At 45.6% G+C, this 22435-nt stretch overlaps 1 protein-coding gene across 1 annotated transcript in view; it reads left to right on the forward strand.

Annotated features, from left to right (window-relative positions):
- Window positions 1-22435, forward strand: part of GAB3 (GRB2 associated binding protein 3) — a 110475-nt gene that overhangs the window by 50382 nt on the left and 37658 nt on the right. The window contains exon 2 of the mRNA XM_054996911.1: window positions 11807-12110. Coding sequence (XP_054852886.1) covers window positions 11807-12110 — 304 coding nt within the window. The remainder of the gene's footprint in view (window positions 1-11806; window positions 12111-22435) is intronic.

A 22435-nucleotide genomic window follows, 5' to 3' on the forward strand; every position in this document is an offset into this window, starting at 1 on the left:
GGGGGAACATATGTATACACATATATTTTCTTCACTTCTACAGCTTAATGTATGCTTTTCTAAATAGTCTTTTCAGAAACAAAGACTCCACGGCTTTCAAATCCATTTGAGCAAGATGGGCCCAAAGGAATCCATTAGCCTAACAGCGAATTTGCAAGTTTATTAAATAGCAGCAATGACTCATCTGCTTGCAGCTGTTCCTGAGTGTGCATAAATATACATAGACCGCTATAGATCAGGGTCTGCAGTTTGTGATGGAAACTTGTTGGGGCGGGGAGGCAGATCCCATTTTGCTATGATTTTATTCAAAGCGTGGCATTTTTCTTTTCACTCTGCGTAGATGCAGTCTTTGTGCAAAGAGGAATGGGAAGAGACCCTGCTGTTTTGAAAAACATTTGCCTCTGTGTGCTTTTCTATAAAACATTCATCGCACAACTAGCACAAGACACTTTGGGGTCAATTCTCTAAGCTAATAATATATGTGTATCAACTGCCTGTAACAGGGCGAGGCATTTCCCCCGCTGTTGTTTTTACTGCCCTGCAAAAAGAAGGGTTCCCCCCCCCCCACCCATAATAATAAATGCTGATTTCTTGGAATAAACCAGTGACCAGGGCCGTTTCCCCACGTCTTAAAAACAGCGCCCCTCTCATGGAATTCTGGCGGCTCTTTTGTGCGATTTCTGACGTCGCCATTTCCAAAATGGAGGCAAGCAGTTATTCGGTTTTGGGCTACGAAACAGTGATGTGAGAAATCAGGTGAAAGAGCAGCCGTGTTCCGTGAGTGGAGTGCTAGTTTTCAGATGTGGGGAAACGGCCATGGTTTCTTCTTTTGGGTGGCCAAGGAGGGTCTTGGTGTGGTGCTGAAGGCAAATCCTATGGATTTTTTAAAAAAACAGACCTTGTAACAACTGTTGTGGCAAAGATAACTAATCAAATCTTTTAAAATAACAAGGCAGTTAAAAGACTAATATGTTTTTATAAAGTAGCATACTAAAGAGTGTGAATATGGTGACCCGTAATCGAGTTCTATTTCTGTTTACATACAGGGCTTTTTTTCAGCTGGAACGCAGTGGAACGGAGTTCCAGAACCTCTTGAAAATGGTCACATGGCTGGTGGCCCCGCCCCCTGATCTCCAGACAGAGGGGAGTTGAGATAGCTCAGCGGCGCGGAGGGCCATCTAAACTCCCCTCTCTGTCTGGAGATCAGGGGGCGGGGCCACCAGCCATGTGACCATTTTTTCTGAGGGCAACCCACTGAGTTCCACCACCTCTTTCCCCAGAAAAAAGCCCTGTTTACATATATTCAGATGTATTGGTTTGGGTCCGCAGGCCAGCTGTGTGAGCAGATGTACTTTTCCTCACATATGTGTGTGGTGTGTGATCTTTTCCCCTCTGCATGTGCAACATTTGGACGAGACCACTCCACACAGCCTCCGTAGAGGATTAAGGGACATTCCAAAGCTGGTCGTGATGCATCATCTGGGTGGGTGGGCAAATAGCAGCGGTGCAGGAAGAAGCCATGGGTGAGCCGATAACCCTCTTTGACATCGCCGGCTGGGTCTGAGCTGCTGCTCTGGCTTGTAAAGTCTGTCTTGTTCCTGGGCTATTTTAACTTCCCAGCCCACCCCTGGAGGAAATTGACAATTAAATCCCTTTGGCATTTTTCGATGTAACAAGCAAGATGTAGGAGCTATCAACGCTGTCACAATGAATATTTGAATGTTCCGCTTTCTAAGAAATGAGGCTATTTTCTCTAGCACCTTGGAATACAAAGACTCTTGTTCTGCCGTGGCAGTGCTGCTGCTGTGCACAAGAAGCTATCTAAAGGTAAAGGTGGTCCCCTGTGCAAGCACCGAGTCATTACTGACGCATGGGGGGACGCCGCATCATGACGTTTTCTTGGCAGACTTCTGACGGGGTGGTTTGCCATTGCCTATTCCACTGTTTTCTGCTTTGGCTGCTAGCAGCCCTCCAGGATCCAGGTCTTTCATGTCACTTGCTACCTGACTTTTCAACTAGAGATTGAACCAGAACAAGCTCTGCTACTGACCCATAGTCCCTTGTAAGTCTCTTGTCTCTGGTATGGCAGAGGACCAAGCTTAGTTAATAAATCAAATGAAACCATTTTGTAACTAGCTTATAAAGCAGCGCATAGCTTTAGGTTGTTTCCTTCTTCGGCTTATATGACATTTCTACTATGAAGATAGATTCAGCCATGTTGGTCTGCGATAGAAGAGCGAGATTTGAGAAGGGAGCTTTGACTCTCAAAAGCTCCTATCCTGGAAATGTAGTTGGTCTCTAAAGTGCTACCAGATTCAAATCTTGCACTTCCATCATGCTAAGTGTTGTAGAGTGAGGTACCATTTTAAGCATGGAAGAAGCACACATGCTTGCTGTTTTCTTGGCTTTGGGGGCAGTGAGTATGTATTCAGTTCCCTTCCACCAATGTGAGACATCTTACATGAGGACGCTTAAGTGAAGGGAGATGCAGTGTTAGCCCAGAAGTGTAGTTTTAAAAGACAGAGCTGAAGGCTCTGTCAATTTCACGACAGGAAGGTCAACGGGAAGCCCCATGGCGCCGAGTGGTAAGCTGCAGTACTGCAGCCCAAGCTCTGCTCACGACCTGAGTTCGATCCTGGCAGAAGCTGAGTTCAGGTAGCCAGCTCAAGGTTGACTCAGCCTTCCACCCTTCCAAGGTCAGTAAAATGAGTACCCAGTTTCCTGGGGGTAAAGTGTAGATGACTGGGGAAGGCAATGGCAAACCACCCTGTAATAGAAGTCTGCCAAGAAAACATGATGCGATGTCCCCCCATGGGTCAGTAATGACTCGGTGCTTGCACCTTTACCTTTTTACAGGAAGGCAGTTTAAAAAGAGCAGGCAGAATTCGCTCTTTGGAGGTGAAGATGAAATTAACAAACCCTCTGAGGTGCATCTCTGCCTGCTTTGTGTAGAGAGGTGAAATTGACAGTTTTCGACTCTGTCTTTTTAAACTACACTTCCCGGCTAACATTGCATCTCCCTTCACTTGAGCTTCCTCATGTAAGATATCTCATGTAGAGAGACTCCTAAGTCACTTTGTCAGATACACCTAGGAATGAAGATCCCTGAGCCTTTATATCCCACTCAGGAGGTAGCAGGGGTGTTGCAAAGAAGGGAATCAGGACGCAAAGATACAGTGTACAATATAATCAGCTTGATTAGAACAGGGGAGAAATATTTCGGGGCAGGAAATATAATTCTCAGTAGCAGCAGGGTTAGGTGACAACAGCAGAACCCTCTGCAGATAAGAACCTGCAAAATGTTTGGTGGGCTAGGTTCACACCTCTGCCGCTGTTTTTGCCTCCTGGGCATGTGGTTGTGAAGCTGTTCAGTAGCACCCTGCTGCTCATAAGATCTGTTTGTAAGATCTTCACATCTGTGGAGAGCAGCCAGACTACAGAATGCATGGCAAAACTGCTGCAATGGACACAGGCCTTCTTGAAGCTTTCCATGGTCTTCTGCTGTTTGGCTGCTACAGACCACCCTGAGGCAACCAGCCCTTTGGGGTGTTTAGTTGACCTAGGGAAAGCTTCAGGTTTTGCCTTGTGTGCTCTTGGAGCATTGGGCTTCCTGGAAGAGTACAGGTTCACGTGTGCTGCATTCCTATTTCACATGCATTTGGGTTTGCAATATGCTGTGGTTCCCCCGTTAACTGATCACCAGTTCCTTTTCCCAGCTGGTGAACCCCATAGAGCAGTGGAACTCGGTCTGCAGATTTCAAAGGGAACCTATGTGTATTGACTATGTTTAAGTTTCCCCAAAGGAGACGATCATCAGTAAGCAAGGATTCCCCTTCTCCCAACTGCAGCCCAAATTTCTAATTTTTCTACTAGAAAAATAGAGGGAAAGTCTTCAGGCCACCATTTTGCCTCCAGTTTTTCTCTCCTCCGCTATCACCCGCGCCCTGCCCAGGCCTCTTTAGATCTTTAGGAGGTGCTTTGCCATGCAGGCCTGAGAAAAGTCCTCCCTGCTGGAACCCTTTGTCTACTCCACTCTTTGAGGCACACTTGGCACTTGGTTACAGAGCTTTGTTTTAAGCTACAGTCTGTGGGCCTACACCAGGTGGTCCCCAAACTTGTTGAGCTTTTGAGAATACGGAGTTCATGCCACCTAGAGTTCCCAGGTGCCCACCGGTGGCGGGCAAACTCCTGGGGTTTGCTCCGTTGCCCACCAATCCACCAGCAATTGGTGGGAGATGGCAACCCCTCAGAGGTTGGCCGCCACCAGCAGGCACCTGGGAACATGCACAGTGCGCGTGCTCCCAGGGGGGCACAATGACATCACTTCCAGGTGTGACATTGCACCAGCTGCGGACATGCTCCCATGCTTTACTGGGCCCTTCTGCTACAAAGAGAATGGGGGAAAACCCTTTTCTTTGGGGAAAATGTGCTTTGGGAAAGAAGGAACTGGACACCAGAAAACATGATAGCAGGCAGAAGGGTGATCATAGTCTCCGACCACGTTGGGGATCACTGGATTATGCCCTTCAGTGTAACTTTAGTGGATGAGTGTCCAGTAAAGGGTATGTGCAGCTGAGATCATCGGCTTTCTTAATCCCTCATGCGTGACATGAGTGCTAGTCCACAAAAGCCTGTAATAAAATACAAACTTTGTAGTCTGTAAGGTCCCACAAGTCTCCTGTCTGTTTTTGTTCCTCCTTGCTGCATTGCTTGGAAGTTAGTTGCAAGAATACTGGAGTCTTAGTAGGTAGGAATTGCATTGCTTTGAGCAAATGAGAACTGCAAACCACACAGCCACCACTGTCTGTTTGGCTGCGTGTGTCAGGCTTCGGCATGGGTGCGGTGGCGCAGAGCACCGGTGGGCCTGAACTACAGCTCCTAGGTGCAGACAGGGACAGCACTGGTTCCAGCTCTGTGGAAGGAGGGGAGGTATACATCACCCTTGCTCCCTCTCTACTACTCGCAGGCCTGCTCAACCTGTCAGAGTCCCTGCAGCCTCCTCCTTACTCCGAGGCTTCCACCCTCCTTGCCTCCTCCTTGCTCGCTCTTCCTTCTCGCCTTCATCTCGCTCGCTCTTCCACCTCGCTTGCTCTCCTAACCTCCTCCTTGCTCCTATACAACCCACCATGCCCTGTGGGTGGACTTCCCTTATATCCCTTCACCCATTCCTTGCTCCACTTGCCAGCCGTGCCCCCAGCACCCTAGCCACAGCGCTGGCTGTTTTAGGCAGCCACACCTGTGGTTGGTTTGCTGGCTGCCTTGGGCAGCCACACCTGCACCTCCTTTGCTGGCTGCTGGGCTTTTTCTGCTAATTGCCTCAGGCAGCCCTACCTGTGGCTGCTTTGCTCTCAGCCCTACCTGGTTCTGGCTGATCCCTTCTAGCCTGCCTGCAGGTTGGGATGTAGCCCTGTGCTGCCTTTCTTCTACTGCTGGTAAGGTTGCTGGCTGGCTTGCGGCTGGCTGGCTGTCCCTGCTTCCTGTGCCTTCTCCCTCTGGTCTGGGCCCCTCCTGGCTGTCCTCACTCTCCCTGCCTGGGCTCCCAACCTCCCAGTGGAGGGTGGGGCTAGCTGGCTTCCACCTGCCCTGTTTAACCCTCTGAGGCTTGGGTGCTTCTTTCCCTTCCTCTGGTGCCAGTGGGCTCTGGCCCTGGGTGTCCGTTGGGGTGGCTGGGAACCTGCCTCCCGGCCCCTCCTCCCAGCAAGTCCGAGGGCTGAGCCTTAGACCCCGGACAGCATGCATGGGCTGGCTAATTTCAGGGGCATTTTCCCTGTATTGGTGAGTCTCTGACTGAACTGTATTGTGTGTTTTTTGCTTTGAAACTGATTGGAGCTTCCTTTGGAACACAGAACGCTTGAGGTTTCTGTGCCCTTTAGCAAAAGCATTCTTTGTGGACATCTACTTCCCGAAATCTCTGGGTTCTGGAAAATAAATTGGGGGATGGGGGGAGAAGAGCTACTTTGAGTAGCCTTTTCTTACACAGCTGACACATCCCCTGCTTTTATAGAGTCTGAAAATTAAACTTCCCTTTTCTTCAACCATTTATAGGAAATGCCAATAAGTTCCTCTTAATAGTTGTCTCCCCCCGCCCAGACAGCAACAATGGGCCTTTTCAAAAACAGGCACGCCTTTTTCTTAGCGTCGAAAGCATCCCTCTCAAACGTTGACACGGACACAGCACAGCTACTGTGTAACCGAGGCCTCTGAGCAGTTCTGAGCTGGCCAGGAACGATCAATAATCTGTTCAAACCCAGCCCCTCAGTGATGCTCACCCAGAAGCTTTGGGCAGGTTGATTTCTCTTGGCGTAGCCTACCTGCCAGGTTTGTTGCAAGACTAAAGCTGCCCACAGCTTTTTGCGGATGGAGAGAATGTCAACAGAACAAGTAAAGCATTGGATCATTGCATATTCTTTCTAAAGCTAAGCAGATTTGGGTCTGTCCATTGCCTAGATGGTGACCCTGTTGGTCTGTTTCAGGCCTTGATCCTCTAGAACGAATGTGGGATATGAACACAATAAGTATAACTTGACACAAAAGAGAATTGTGTTGGTAAGTTCCAAGCCTCTCTAGAAAAGCCTATCTGATGGGCTGTGTACACCAGTACTAGACATAAACTAGCCCTTGATTTTCCACCTTTATGAAACTATGCTGAATCTGAGAGTCTTTGTACACCAAGACCTCCTACATGAGGAGCTGCAATGTTAGCCGGGATGCCTAGTTTAAAAAGTCAGAGCCAAAGGCTCTGTCAGTATCACCTCTCTACATAGAGCCGGCAGAGATCACTCCTGAGAGAGTTTAATAATTTCATCTTCACTTGGGGAAACTGACAGAGCTTTCCTGGAGGCAAAGATGAAATTAACAAACCCTTTCAGGAGCAATCTCTGCGGGCTCTGTGTAGAGAGGTGAAATTGACAGAGCTTCCCAGCTAACATTGCATCTCCCTCCACTTGAGCGTCCTCGTGTAAGATGTCTCGTGTACAGAGACTCAGAGTGTCACTCCATCCTTGCCCGGCATTGTTTTTTACTGTCGGTTGCTCTCTTTCCTGGCTCGTCTACCCAAGACCCCTTTTTAATTGGAGATGTAAAGATTGATTCTGAGACCTTTTGCATGTAAAGAGATGGTCTGCTACTCAGCTCCTGTTCCACACATTTATTTATTTACATACTTTTTATGCCACCTCTCTAGACCCCTGCTTGAGGAGGCTTACGAGTAAAAACAAGGTAAAATCATAGAGACATCATAAATTATCAATGTAACAACCAAAAATAGGCATTAAATGTGCTTTTATCACATCCCCATCATATATATGTTCTGTCATCATCCTTTCCACGCTGGTGCAAGAATTCTCAGAGATTCTACTGTAGGTAGGGTTAAGGTTCATCCTTGTTCATTGGGGAGCGAGAAGAAGGGCCATCTCTCTGTGAGAAAATGGGTTATTTTAATAAGGGCTCTATTGTAAGGATAATGGCAGATGGCCTCATGAATGAAAAGTGCCGAGGCTGATAAGGAACATGAAGGGATCAAGTTGCACTAGTGCATCTGCCCAGGAATAAAATTCTGGCTCTGTGGCCGTGGCTTTGTGGAGGACGAATGGAAAGATGAATATTAATGCTGAGTTCTGTTGTCTCTGAACCAGGGCGCGGCTGTGGCTTGCTGTGGGAGACTGATCTCATGCTGATAGAAGCGAGCACCAGAAAGCAGATAAACATCTGAGAATATATAAATGTACATCAAGAGTCCCCCGAGCAATTAGGAACTCGTTTCCAGGAACCCAAAAATAAATGTCATGTTTCTCTTAACAGTCAGCTAAATAGAGCTCAAATTGATGTGTTTATCTGAGTGGCTTTGACAGTGACACACAACCTAAACACACACACACACCACTCCACTGAAGATAAATTTTAAATCGTTTCAAATGGATTTCAGTTTTGTATCAACAAAACAGAGCAGGGCCGTTTCTCACACTTCCCCCATGCTGATTTTAGTCTTTCTCTCTTGGCATCCCTAGCTTATCAAGAGCTCCTGAAAGATGGGCATACTCTGACTTTACAATATTGTTCAAAAGACTGCTCAGCTGCTAACTGTGTTTCAGAAAATGAGAATTATTTTTTTTTTGCAACAGCTTCAGATCTCAAGCTTTCCTAGAAGTTCACAAGAAATACTAGAGAGTACAGGAGTCTTTGGTCACCGCAACGCACAAGGAAGTGTATTTGTTGAGCAACAGCTGGAATGTGTGAGATGTGCACATTGTACTCAGCGTGTGGCACTTACAAACACACATGAAGCTGCCTTAAACGGGCCTTTGGTCTATCTGTTACTTATTTTAAATACTTATAACCTGCTTTTCTCCCAGTCAGCGGGACTTATTGTCATGGGCAGTGTGCTGTGACCAGTAGGCGCTCTCCAGGTTCTCAGGTGGTCTTTCATATTTTTTTAACTGGAGATACTGGGGTTTGAACCTGGAAGGCCAAGAGCACCCAACCGTTTCCTCAGAAGGCCAAGAGCACCCAACCGACCCCTTTTGTTTACTTTTTCCCAGTAGGTTTGATTTATTATGTGACTGAATGAGTCGTGAGGACCCAGGCAGAATAATAAAGAACTTTATTTAACAGCTTTATTAATAACTGTTGTTCAAAACTTTGTAAAATAAAGAGAATAGTAAAGGTTGGTGAACAAACTAACGCACCCTAACGAGTCTAACTAGACTATTCTTAACTGTCTCTTGGAGACTGGCTTCCAACTGTCTCATCGCTTCTGGATGAGGGATCGCGCCTCTGCAGCAGCCTCTCCTCCGCTCTGCTCTCTAGGAGTGAACACCCTGCCACTGTGACAAGGCCTTTTATCCCTTCTTCTCAAGCACCCCCCCTACTTCTCTATTGGTTCAATTTTTCCCTCAGAATCCCCTCTTACCCAATCCCGGGGGGCCGAAGGGAACCTGGGAAATGTAGGCCCTGAAGTCACTTTAGTGCAGGCTTCCCTAGAGCCCCTAGGCCTCCCTAGGCCCAGGCTCATAACAGACCTTCTCCAGGCAAAGCAGGTGTACTGCCATTGAGCCATGGCTCCTCCTACCTCTCTATACAGGGGAAATGCATGAATCTCAAAAGCTGAACATCAAGGAACACAGGTCATCATTTCTACTTTCTTCCCCCTTCCCAGCACATGTTGTAGTGTCTTTCTGGGTAGATCTTCAACCACTGGCTCAGTTCAGGCTTCACACCAAACCGTGGTTTGCACCAACCATTGTTTAAAAACCAAGCCATGGTTTGTACTTCTACATGATAACCAGCCAGCCATGGTTTAAGACCCACTTGCCTGGTTTCTCTTTCTCCGTGTTCAGTTTTGTGTTGTCTGTCCTGTCATAATAGCCATTGGAGTGACAGCTGTGTATCCAGGATGTAAATTCACACATTGCTCCAAACCATCTATTGCAAGCCCAGGGTTCTGATTCGGTTTGCTGGCCAATCAACAGCCCGTAGTTTATCAGTTCAGACATCACACAGGCAATGGCAAAGCACTTATGCTCCTGTCTTGCCTTGAAAATCCCATGAGGGGATGCCATAAGTTGGCTGTGACTTAACAGCAAAGAAAGAAAGAAAGAGAGAGAGGAGGACCCGGTTAATTGGGAGTACTGCAAATTTTGGTTGAATAAGAACTAGCTGGCACTACTCTGATATTTTAGGGGAGGGGCTCAGTGGGAGAGCATCTTCCTGGCATGCAACTTCAATCCGTGACACAGCTAGTTAAAAAGGAGCTGGTGGTTGATGTGAAAGACCTCTGTCTGAAACCCTGGAGAGCTGTTGCCAGACAAGAGTAAACACTGACCTTGATAGACCAAACATCTGGCTCCACCTAAGGCAGCTTCGCCTGTTCCGGGCAAGATCTTGTTGTGGGAGTCTTAAGCTCTCTAGAGCGAAAACGCTAAGTGCGCACAGCCCTGTTCAGGAAACAGGTGTAGCCAGGGAGGAGGAGCCGATAGCGTCCAAAGAGAGGAGAGGTAGCCAGTGGTCCCTGGATGTTCAGGACAAAGACTTGCGAGAGGAGGACAATGAGAGGAAGCTGATAATTATCTCTCCCCTCCCCCCCAAAAGTGATATAAAGATTTGCTGGTAGGAGCAATATAATCGTATTTGCCGGCGTGTGCCGCATGAATTCAATTTCTTTGCCGGCTGGATCTGTGGGGGTTTTAACTAAGACAAAATGATTACAGAAGAAAATCCATTTTGAGGTGGTAATAGCTGCTTTCCGCTCCTATTATTTACTGCAAATGTACCATTAGTGCACATTATGATTTTAGTAATCTGCTTGATCGACAGGGCTGGGATTAAAAGGAACCAAAGGCCGGATCATTCTTTCACTGTGTTTTCTCCACACTTTCTGGAAAATAGAACTGAGGGCTGCAGCTAGGTTTTGAGGGGCCCTCTTAACTGTCAAAGGGCAAATTTGGAAAAAAATATCCAAACAGAATAAAATAGAGAGCAATCCTAAACAGATCTGTCTAGAAGTAAATCCCATGTTATTCCCAGGCGAGTGTCTTTGGGATTACAGCTGTAGTTTGCTACTACTCAAGTAATGACAAATCCAGTTTGCACTGATCAGAAGGTAACAAAGTGAATCATAAGGTACAGGGCTTTTTTTCTGGGGAAAGAGGTGGTGGAACTCAGTGGGTTGCCCTCAGAGAAAATGGTCACATGGCTGAGCGGCGTGGAGGGCAATCTCAACTCCCCTCTGTCTGGAGATCAGGGGGCGGGGCCACCGGCCATGTGACCATTTTCAAGAGGTTCCAGAACTCTGTTCCACCGCGTTCCTGCTGAAAAAAAAGCCCTGATAAGGTATGAGGAGAGATAGAGAACAAGTCCTGTTCCCAGAGTGCCTTGGTACTCTTGTTGCACCACAGAACATTTTTTTTAATGGGATAATGAGGTTTGAGAGAAAATGACATTTCTGTGACTAACAGTGCCATCCCGAGTAGAGTAATACTCTTGAGTTCAATGGACTTCGGAGAGTGTAGCTGCTTAGGATGGCGCTATAAGGCCTAGTTGTCACTGAGGCAGTAAACTTTTCTCTGTTCTGTACCACTTCAGACTGCAGGTGGGAGGCACAAATGACTGAATGCCTCTCTGAGTAAAAAACAACCACTCTTCCTTCAAGTCAGAAACACACGTGTCATGAAGAACATGCTAGTTCTAGTGTCTCCCTATGGTAAGTATTTTTCATATGGAAGACCTTCAGTCCTGTGAATCGCACCAGCATTCTGCAGTCGTCCAGCCCAGGAATGTGTTTACCGCCTTGGCTAAAATTCTTAACATTTCGCATATGCGCAAATGCCAAGGAAGACTTGACTTCGCATCTGGCTAAAAAAAATCTAAAATCAAAGGTGTTGAAACATTTTTAGACAGTGTTCTAATTACTGTTTTACTATTGTGATCTTTAGCTAGCTAGTCCATTTGAGCACAGGAGCAGCCGAATGTTACATGTTCCTAAAGGAATTTGAATAAACTGGGTTGCAGGGTCCATTCGTAACATTTTTGTCCTGCCCTTCTCCAGGGCGATATACATGACTCTCCTCTTTTCCATCTTATTCTTACAGCTGACCTGTGTAGTGCTTTAGTCTAAGAACCAGTGACAGGCCCAAGTTCATTTGAACCCAGGCTTCCCCAGTTCGACTTGGCCACCTGCCACAATATTCTGGCTTTCCGGTGTGGATGTTTACAGTCTTGCTAGTGAAATTTCAATACACCTCAGCGCCACAGCACAGATTAGTCAGGTCTTTTGCTGTCTTGGTAATGTCAACTGTTATCATTTCCTTAGGCTTGGCGAAAACGCTGGTTCGTCTTGCGCCAAGGGCGAATGAGTGGGAACCCTGACGTTCTAGAGTATTATCGAAACAGCCATTCCAAGAAGCCTATCCGGGTGATAAACCTTAATGAATGTGAGGTGGGGAAACACTCGGGGTCAAACATCATCAAGAAAGAATTCCAGAACAACTTCGTCTTCATTGTGAAAACAACTTCCCGCACTTTCTACTTGGTGGCCAAATCTGAGGAAGAAATGCAAGTGTGGGTGCACCACATCACCCAGATCTGTAACTTCGGACATTTGGAAGATGGAACAGGTAGGAACGGAAAGATCAATGATGATGATATTTGTGCCCCACTTTCAGATTAATTTTTGGATTACGCTCCAAAGTGGCAATGAAAGCATTACAAAAACCAAACTGTGAAATTGAAACCGGCCACCCTGTCCCACGGGTTATCTAGGCTGAGTGGGCGGGGCAATATGTGCATGGCTGTTTTAAAAAAATTATGTTGTTATTGATGTTTATATTGCTGCTAAATTTTATTCTATTCTATTGTACATTTTAAAATGTTGTGATACGCTCTGAGCCTGCTTTCAGAGAGATAAATTAAATAAATAAATAAAAATTAGAAATGCAGACCAACTTTGTAGTCAACCAAAACACAGCAGATGAAAGACCTGTAAGCTTTGGTATCTCCCAGAGCCCTATGAAATAAAATCATCTGAGCCTAGTGACTAAAAATCACTCCGTGTCCACTGTGTCAGTGAAAATGCCCTGAGTAACTGCCCACAGCACCTCAGATGGTGTGGAAAAACAGAGCAGAGCTTCTAAGGAGCATCTGAAAGTTAGGGTTGGCAGGTCCAGGCTGGGAAATTACTGGAGATTTGGGGGGATGTAGCCTGGAGAGGGCCGGGTTTGGTGAGGGGAGGGGCCTCAGAATGGTCTAATGCCATAGAGTCCACCATCCAAAGCTGCCATTTTCTCCAGGTGAACTGATCTCTGTTACCTGGAGATGATTACACCTGGTGTAATTCCAGGAGATCTCCAGCCACCACCTGGAGGCTGGCAAACCTACTGAAAGTACAGGTCGGTTCATATGGGTGAGGACTGACATTGACTGGCCAGACGATGCAATGTGGTTAATGCCTTACTTGGACAATACTTGAGCTAAGTAGTGGCTTGTCACCAAAACTATTAGCATACTCCCCCCTCCCCATGGCCTCAGAGAACGCAACCACCATTCGACGTCCTATTGGGCACCCAGTGGAGGGCTTAGCTCATCATTGTCCTCCCATAGAGTTCTGTCCTTTAACTAAGAGGACTTTTTAATCCTGTGAAAACATCACTGATGTTAAAAGTTCGGATTTATGAGCTGTTGGGGGCAATTTACTAGAAATCTTTAAAAGCGTAGATTGTCCTGGATTTCAGCAGGCCTGGCTTTGGAAGCAGAGCACCTACATCACATACTCAGCCATGAAAGCTGAATTAACTGCCATGATCTGTCAAATCAGTGTCCTGCCTGGCTTAACAAGCCAGCAGGGATTACAAGTCCGGTGTGATAGTTCCCTAACGCTGTTCCCAGCAACAGGTAAATCTTTTGCAGTTGGCCCCAAATGGCCTCTTCGTTCCTTTGGTGCAGAAACTTGGAACTCAGATGGAACTCAAATTACAAATTGTATGTTGTTACACCGCCCTAAGCCCATCTGACGGGGAGGGCGGTCTAGAAATGCAATAAATAAATAAACGATGGTTGTTGTGGGTTTTCCGGGCTGTATTGCCGTGGTCTTGGCATTGTAGTTCCTGATGTTTCGCCAGCAGCTGTGGCTGGCATCTTCAGAGGTGTAGCACCAAAAGACAGAGATCTCTCAGTGTCACAGTGTCTGAAGATGCCAGCCACAGCTGCTGGCGAAACGTCAGGAACTACAATGCCAAGACCACGGCAATACAGCCCGGAAAACCCACAACAACCATCGTTCTCCAGCCGTGAAAGCCTTCGACAATACAAATAAATAAACCATCAAGAGAGCATTTTCAGCCGTGGAAGTGAGGATGAAAACTTGGTAGATGAATATATTAATCTCCCTTATGTTGAGCCAGGCTGATGGTCCATTTAACTCACTATTGTCTGTTTTGAATGCCAGTGGCTGTCTTGGGTCTCAAGATACTTCCACACAATGATGGTTCACCATGCATGGCAACAGATGTCCACGTGATGATCTTTCCTGCACTTTCTTTCCTCCAGTCCTCTGTGGCTGCCACTCTCCAACCTCCCCGACGTTTTCGGGCTTTCAAAAAACGCCTTAATTGACATCTATATCTCAAGATGGGCAGCCGTGTTAGTCTGCCTGTAGCAGTAGAAAAGAGCAAGAGTCCGGCAGCACATATAAGACTAACAAAATTTGTGGTGGGGCATGAGCTTTCGTGAGCCACAGCTCACTTCGTCAGATGACTCACAAAAGCTCATACCCTTCCACAAATTCTGCTAGTCTTATCGGTGCTACTGGACTCTGGCTCTTTTCTACTGACATCTATAGCAATATGTCAATTATTTACTTTTTAAAAAATTGCCCTCACGTGGCACAGGGCAGGGGAATGGCAGCTGCATGGAGATGGGGGAAGGAAAATGGGCAGGATCTGGAAAAAACTTGTACCTTCCCATTCCCGACAGTGAAAACATGCATTAACTGAGACCTTTCAAAAAACATTACTCCAAAGGAGGTTTAGGAAAGATTGCAGCAAATGGGGGGGGGGTGGAGCTGGAAGGAACACAAATACAGTATGGAATCATAGAGTCATAGGGCTGGAAGGGACCTCCAGGGTCTTCTAGTCCAACCCCTGCACAGTGCAGGAAATTCACAACTACACCCCCCCACACACACACACACACTGTGACTCTTGCTCCATGCCCAGAAGATGGCAAACACCATCAGTATCTCTAGCCAAACTGGCCTGGGGAAAATTGCTACCTGACCCCAAGGTGGTGATCGGCATTATCCTGGTCATGTAAGAAGGGGCCACGAGAACTAAGCATGATGGCTGTGTGGCTACAGGGAAAAGGCTGCTCCTGTTTAAGACCCATGATGGAGGGAAACTGCCATGTGGAAGCACCCCGGGGAAGGGAAGTCCTTGTCCGACACGGGCAACCCTTTAACCGGAGATAATGTAGTGCGGACACGGGAAGTTCTGCTTGGAGAAACACAGTTTGTCTCTGCATTTCTCTCTTGTCATGTAAAAGTTCACATTTTCTCTTCTAGTTGTTCTTTCCCTGTTAACAGGCTTTAATTCATTAAGACTGAAAAAGCGATAGACAGGAAGGCAAGGATGCAATTTCCAACAGAAACGAGAAATTTGATTCCTGTCTAACTCAAGTTAGAATAAGCTATAGTTTTTAAAATAAGCAAACTGACTCAGAAAATCAATATTTAATGGGCCCGCCATTTCTCTTTGTCAGCGGGGTGATCTGGAGAAGATTAAAGAACACGGGGGAATGTGGGGCTCAGTTTCGGAGCCCGTGTTTTGGAACTGGTGTGAAGTTGCAGAAAATCTTTCTGGACGCCTCCTGATGGCTTCTTCTGTGAAGGAGCACCTAAATCCTGAAAGCGCCTCAGGTTTAAAAACGATTTCCAATAAGCAGCACGTGCAACTTTGTTTTTATCTGCTCTGAAAGAATTTCAGTAATGAGTCATTTTGCAAAAAACTTGACAGTAAGGACAAATAGTTCAGTGTCTTAAAAAGGAATCTTAACAGCCAATTTTCTGATGTTCTGAGCTAATCATACCAAATCCATGTACTGCTTTAATTTGCTTTTAGACTTTGAAGGCACAGCGTAATGCCAAATTAATTTTGTCTGCAGCATTTGCTTATAAACTAGCCCTTGAGAAAGCATTTCAGTGGTCAATGAAGAAGTTGAAGGGTTCCTTGAAAGACATCTTCAGCAGACAACTGTATGTGTCTTCTGGGGGACAATGGTAAAGAATCACCAAACAGGCGGCAGATGGTCTGGTGGAACCTGGATAAGATACTGCTTTCATTTCACATGCACTTCCCTTTAATCCAGCCCTGACCTGGATAGCCCAGGAGAGCCTGATCTCGTCAGATCTCAGAAGCTAAGCAGGGTCAGCCTTGGTTAGTAATTGGATGGGAGACCTCCAGTGAAGACCAGGGTTACAGAGGCAGGCAATGGCAAACCACCTCTGTGAGTCTCTGGCCATGGAAACCCCGCCGGGCAATGCCATAAGTCAACTATGACTTGAGGGCAGGATTTCATTCCCTTTTATCCATTGCAGACGCAGTTCATGTTGCAGAGCTGCTTGTGTAAGGCCAATATTTTCTAAGTGCCTAGTGTGAAAGGAATGCACTCTGTAGCAGAATAGCCAAAGAGAAGCACACATAGAGCAGTTGTAGGATTCAAGCCATAGAGGGCAAAGCCAGTAAAATACAAAGCAATTTTATAGACAGTTCTCAAAGTGTTTTGCAGATCTTCTTCAAGGGAATCAGGAAAGACTAGGAATGTGGAAATACGTATTTGTTCTTTTGTTTTAATTTTTGTGCATTGTTGAGAAGACCTTTTTCATTCCACCTGTATTTCATCAAAAATGTCCTGTTTTCATTTATTTCTTATAGGGCATTTGCACAATAGATGCAAAAACTGGTGTCAGTTTTAATGGCAATATTTCAATCACATTTCATTAATACAATTGAGGGGGGAAATTATGAGTACACTTTTGTCCTAAGTAAGGAAGAACCATAAACGAAATTTGAACTTTCAAACTGAACAAGATCTAGAGGAGTTAGCCGTGTTAGTCAGTAGTAGCAAAATGGCAGAGTCTAGTAGCACCTTTAAGACTAACCAACTTTACTGTAGCATAAGCTTTCGAGAACCTCTTCATCAGATGCATCACAGTGTTAACACTGTTAGCCATGAAACATAACAAGTTGCCATAAAATTTGGTAACAACCAATATATAATCAAATGCATCTGTTTTTTTTTTTTAAAAAAAATCTTTTGTATACACCTCTGTGTATACAATGCTGGCCTAAGTATCCACAACTTTCCAGAAGCAAGAGCTGGTGAAAGCAAATTCCAGAGGGGTCATTGGGCTAGTCTCTTGGAGCAAAAACTAAACAGTTCTTGTGGCATCTTCAAAGCTAACAGCCATTATAGGTTTTTATGGACTAGAGCGCCCCCCCCCCATACACATATGGATGTAGAAGAGAGAAATGGGGGGAAAGTGGTCTTTGGAGGTCATGAAATGTAAGAGCTCCAGTTTATGACATCTGTGTGCAAAATCCAAAAGTACAAGATAAAAACAAATGACAATATACAACGTCAGTAGCTAGGAATAACAGTCTTCTTAGACACAGTGAGCTAATTTAACACTGAATTCATAATAGTGTTTCTTGGAAAGCATATGCTTCTGGCATAGTCATAAATATTCAAGATTTGCCATAATAAATCCAGTACACATGGTCAAGAATGATAATTATGACATTACAGGTAAAATCGGTTGTTTTTCCCCACTCAATAGGTTGACCATATTTATTTAGAAAATGCATATGCTGCCTTTCCAGAATCCTGCTTGAGTTAGCTTATAAAGTAAAAAGCAAATAGAATAAAATCATTAAAACAAGTGTGAAATTATATCCGTATTAAAGCAAGCCATCAAAACAGCATGAAATAGCCTGAAATAATCACTGTAAAACAAACCTCAGGCAGGAAGTAGACCATAAAATGCGCTTTAAAAGATAGGATTTTAACAACCTGGGTAAAAATAAATGTTTTGGCCTGCCACCTAAAAGACAGTTAAGAAGGTTTCAGATAAGCCTCAAGGCAAATGCATTCCAAAAGAGAGATGCCACCACCGAAAATGCCCTGTTTCTAGATTCCACCCATCTCACCTCTGTAGGAAGGGACACAGAGAGCCTCTCTACACAAGACATCTTACACAGCTAACATGAGACATCTTTCATGGCTAACATTGTGTAGGGAGACACAGTGTTAACCATGAAGCATAGTTTAAAAAGACAGAGCCAGGGGAGATGATATTAACAAGCCCTCTGAGAAGCAATCTCCTCAGTTCTGTCTTTTTAAACTGCCTTACTGTAGAGAGAGGAAATTGACAGAGCCTTCAGAGAGCTGGTGGAGATTGCTCCTCAGAGGGTTTGTTAATTTCATCTTTGCCTCCCCAAAGGCTCTGTCAATTTCATCTCCTTCCTAGAGAAGGAGATGAAATTAACAAAGAGTCTGAGGAGCGATCTCGTTTGGCTCTGTCTTTTAAAACTATGCTTCCCGGCTAGCATTGCATCTCCCTACACTTGGGTGTCCACATGTAAAATATCTTCCAAGCAGGGCTTGGAAGGCAGATCTTAATTGATGGGCTGGATGGTACAGGAAGAGATGCCTTCAAGTACCTTGACCCCCATGCCATTTAGGGCCTTAATGTAAGAAATTATGTAGAAAAGCAGGATTTACTGTGAAAGCTTTTTGATAGGGGCCATGAATTCTGCTAATCTCTAGGAATTTCCCAATCTGGAGTTGGCAACCCTAGGCAGACCATTGACTTGACCTTAGGGATTGGATGCGGTGCTTTCCCAGCACTCAAGATTTCCCCATTTGTGGAAAATGGCCCATGGCTCAGTTGTGCTTCTGTTGGCAGCATTTATTTACCAAATGAAACAGTGCCCTGATAGTGAAAGCAGACTGCTGTCCTGCTGGGGGGGGGGGGCAGGGAGGGAGGGAGATGGGGGAGGAAGAGCGCCTGGATCATCTTTTGCTCTTTTAGGCATGCATAATTCATCAGTCTGCAGCTCCTGAAGGACACCTTTAATGGACACCCGGCTCAGAGGGAAATCTGCCAAAGAGGCTTGCCTTCTGTCCTTGGGGCCCAGCTGCACAGGCCTCTTGCTATCAGCACAACAGCATCACTACAGAGAGCATTTGCTAATGGGATGGAGGAGGTGCCAGGAAGGAGTGCTTGTCTGTTTCTGGAGGCCACTTTCTGCCCGTTTCCTCGCTGCATACAATGTGTGATGGAATTCTGTGACTGACTTCATTTGTTCTCGATGGGATTTTAGTTGACGGGGCGGGGGAGGGGGGAGTCCTCTTGGACCTAGATTTGCTCTCGAAAGACTGTCGGATGGAAGAGCCTTTTATCGTTTAGAGCTGATTCATTGGTTGAATTCCTTCCTGGATTGCATGGATCTTGCCCCATCATCATGCCATCTTTAAGGCTTGACTACTATAATAAGCTCCTCATGGAACTGTTTAGGTGAGAAGAGCTCCTGAAGCGAAGGGAAGCAAGAAGACATTCCACTGAGAGCCAAGCTACAAGTGACAAATGACACTTGAACGGCAAGTGAACAGACTCACGTGTATTCCTCCCTGTTCACTTGCCCTCCACTTGAGTGATCACTCAAGTGGAGGGCAAGTGAACAGGGAGGAATACACGTGAGTCTGTCCACTTGCTGTTCAAGTGTCATTCATCACTTTGTAGCTTGGCCCTGATGCTGTTGGTTTTAAGCATGCTTTGAGTCCCCTCTAATTCCAAAGTGCTGGCTCTGACATTGAAAGCCCTTCACGTTCCTTAGAATGTCTCTCCCATAGAACACTATCCCGTGGTTTCTAATGTTAAGTTGGAAAGCCTCCCAAGGATACAAAGGACAGGCCCAGTGGACAGCTGGTGGCATACCTGGCTCTTGGTGTTGCACAACCTGCATCTCTAGAAGACCACCAGCTAGAGAAGATTAACTTAGCTGCAACTGGATATAAGTTCCAGTCAGTTCTCCATTCTGGCTGTCCCATCCAAACTCATCTCCTGCTCGACGTTCTCTCTTCACTCCCCTTCCATTCTGTGAGCCAAGCTACAAGTGACGAATGACACTTGCCTGGCAAGTGTCATTCGTCACTTGTAGCTTGGCCCTTATAGTCTCGTCTTTTAAATATGCAGGTCTTGAGTCTTTTTCTTGCTGATGCACAGCATCTGCTAGCGACATTGAGTCTTGAATTTTGTGAGCCACATTCAGGGATTAATTTCTTTGTCTAAGAAGTGGGATTGAAATACTATCAATAACTCAACATGCTTTGGGGGTAGATTAACCTGGAGTTGCTTTACTAGACTCTTGTTATGATCCGTCTTGTATATTTTGACCTCACTTGTCCTCCAAGGAGCTCAGGGTGGCGTGAAGGCTTCCCTTGTCCATTTTTGTCCTCAGAAGAACTCTGTCAGGTTGGTTAGGCTGCGAGGGAACTGGTCCAAGGTCACACAGTGAATTTTACAGCAAGCATAACCACTACATTACGCTGGCTCTGCAGTGAAAAGAGCTGGAGCCTTACTTTAAAAAAAAAGTTCAGAGAACTAGGAGATCATGGCCACAGATCATTATAATGTTATTGTGATGTAGTGCAATAGCAGTTACTGGGTTTTTTAACCCCACTAAAAGGCTTCTGGTGGCACAGCAGGGAAAAAATGCAAAGGAAATCATGGCTAATAGAAGAAAACACACAAAACTCCCGTGTGGACTCTTTGTGGCCGCTGTGAATGTCTTGTGGCGTTCACAGCAGCGGTGAGAGGGAAAAAGAGCCCTCTCCATGGTCACATAGCCTAACTTTGATATTGTGGCAGAGCATAAGGAGCACTTATGCTTTTCTGGTTTATATGAGTTCCTTTTGTTGCTTGTGTCATAAGCTAAATTTATATGCATCATCTAATCAGATTTGGAAGGCTCTCAATATTTGGTTCTTGGCACTTGATCTTGCCATTACATAGGAGAACTGGCCTTGTAGAAAACAGGCTACCTTGAGATAATGACTTGGTCTGCACAGTCATTCACATCATTTATTTATTTAGATGCTTCCTGTCCTGCTTTTCTGCCCAACTGGGGCACAGACACAAAGCAGGTTGCAACGTTGTTTTCCCTTCCTCCATTTTATCCCCACAGCAACAATCCTGCGGGGTAGATTAAGCTGAGAGTGTGTGACCGGCCCAAGGTCACCCAGGAAGGTTCTGTGGCGTTTGAACCTGGGTCTCCCAGATCCTAGTCTGTCTTTCTAACCGCATGGCTCTCTACACGAGATGCCTCGGTACGTGTTCATCAAGTGTAGAGAGACGCAGTGTTAGCTGGGAAGCGTAGTTTTAAAAGAGCCAGCAGAGATCGCTCCTCAGAGGGTTTGTTAATTTCATCTTCTCCTCCCTGAAGGCTCTGTCAGTTTCACCTCTCCAGTCTAAAACTGTGGGGTCGCAACCAGAGGGCAGCGAGAAATGGAAATGGGCTGGAGCTGCCTTCCAGAGCAGGGCTTGGACCTGGTGAGGTTATAATGGGCAGAAGTTTCTCTTCTGGCATTTCACAGCCCCTTCACACAGCTCCAGTGAATAGCAAAGCCTTTGCCCTGCTGCCGGCTCTATCTTTTTAAACTACCCTTCCCGGCGAATATTGCATCTTCCGACATGTGTTCTTCTCGTGTCAGATGTCTCATGGAGAGAGACTCTCATTCTCTGTGGAAGGGTTCAGAATAAATCCCTTTTTCCACATGTCTACATACACCCGAATGTGTAGTGTCTTATGTAGGACCCTTCCCGGCTAACATTGCATCTCCCAACACGTGTTCTTAATGTGTCAAATGTCTCATGGAGAGAGACTCTGCTATACCAGTTCTCTATCCAACAGATTCCAGGATGGTGACTTGCCTGATTAGGAGTCATTTCCTTTTCCTACAGATCATTCACAATGTTGGAACTCCATTGAGACTAGAGCATTGCCCGTAGAGTGCAACTCCTGTGACCCAAGATGGGTAGCGATGTTAGTCTGTCTGTAGCAGTAGAAAAGAGCAAGAGCCCAGTAGCACCTATAAGACTAACAAAATTTGTGGGAGAGTATGAGCTTTCGTGAGTCACAGCTCACTTCTTCGGTATCTGAAGATGTGAGCTGTGACTCACAAAAGCTCATATCCTACCACAAATTTTATTAGTCTTATAGGTGCTACTGGGCTCGTGCTCTTTTCTACTACTCCTGCAACCCAGTTTCAGAGTCCCTTAAATGAGAGCTTTTAGTCATTTAGCCTTGGGAACAGCAGCAGAAGAGCAATGAAAGAACTCAGAACTTTGAAAAGCAATCAGGGTTGGCTCAGAAACAAATTGGTCGCTTGACCAATCATATATCATTGTGTGTGTGGATGTGCTGTCAAGTCGCAACCGACTTACGGCTACCCAAGCAAGAGTCTTTCAAGGCAAATGAGAAGCAGAGGTGTTTTGCCATTGCCTTCCTCTGCAGAGTCTTCCTTGGTGGATGCCTGTCCAAATAATAACCCTTCTTAGCTTCTGAGATCTGACGAGGTTGGGCTCTACGACGCCACCTTCCCTCCATAGTATCATGTAACGATCAAGTATTTTAAAACACGAACTTTGTTTAGACAAAGAAGGAAAGTTACGTTTGATACTTATGCTAATGACCAAAAAGGTAATCACGGAATGATAGATTTTTTAAAAGTTATGAACTATTAGAAAAGTTAGCAGTGGTAGATAAAGTTTCTGTTTATTATTTATCACTGATTGGTTCTTCTCTTTTGGCTTTTATACGGTTACAGAGAAGTTTTTTAAAAGAAATATTTAATTAAATAAAATAAAATAAAATAACAAAGTCAGGGT

This window comes from Eublepharis macularius, chromosome 13 (genome assembly GCF_028583425.1).
Source record: "Eublepharis macularius isolate TG4126 chromosome 13, MPM_Emac_v1.0, whole genome shotgun sequence".
NCBI classification, from domain to species: domain Eukaryota; kingdom Metazoa; phylum Chordata; class Lepidosauria; order Squamata; family Eublepharidae; genus Eublepharis; species Eublepharis macularius.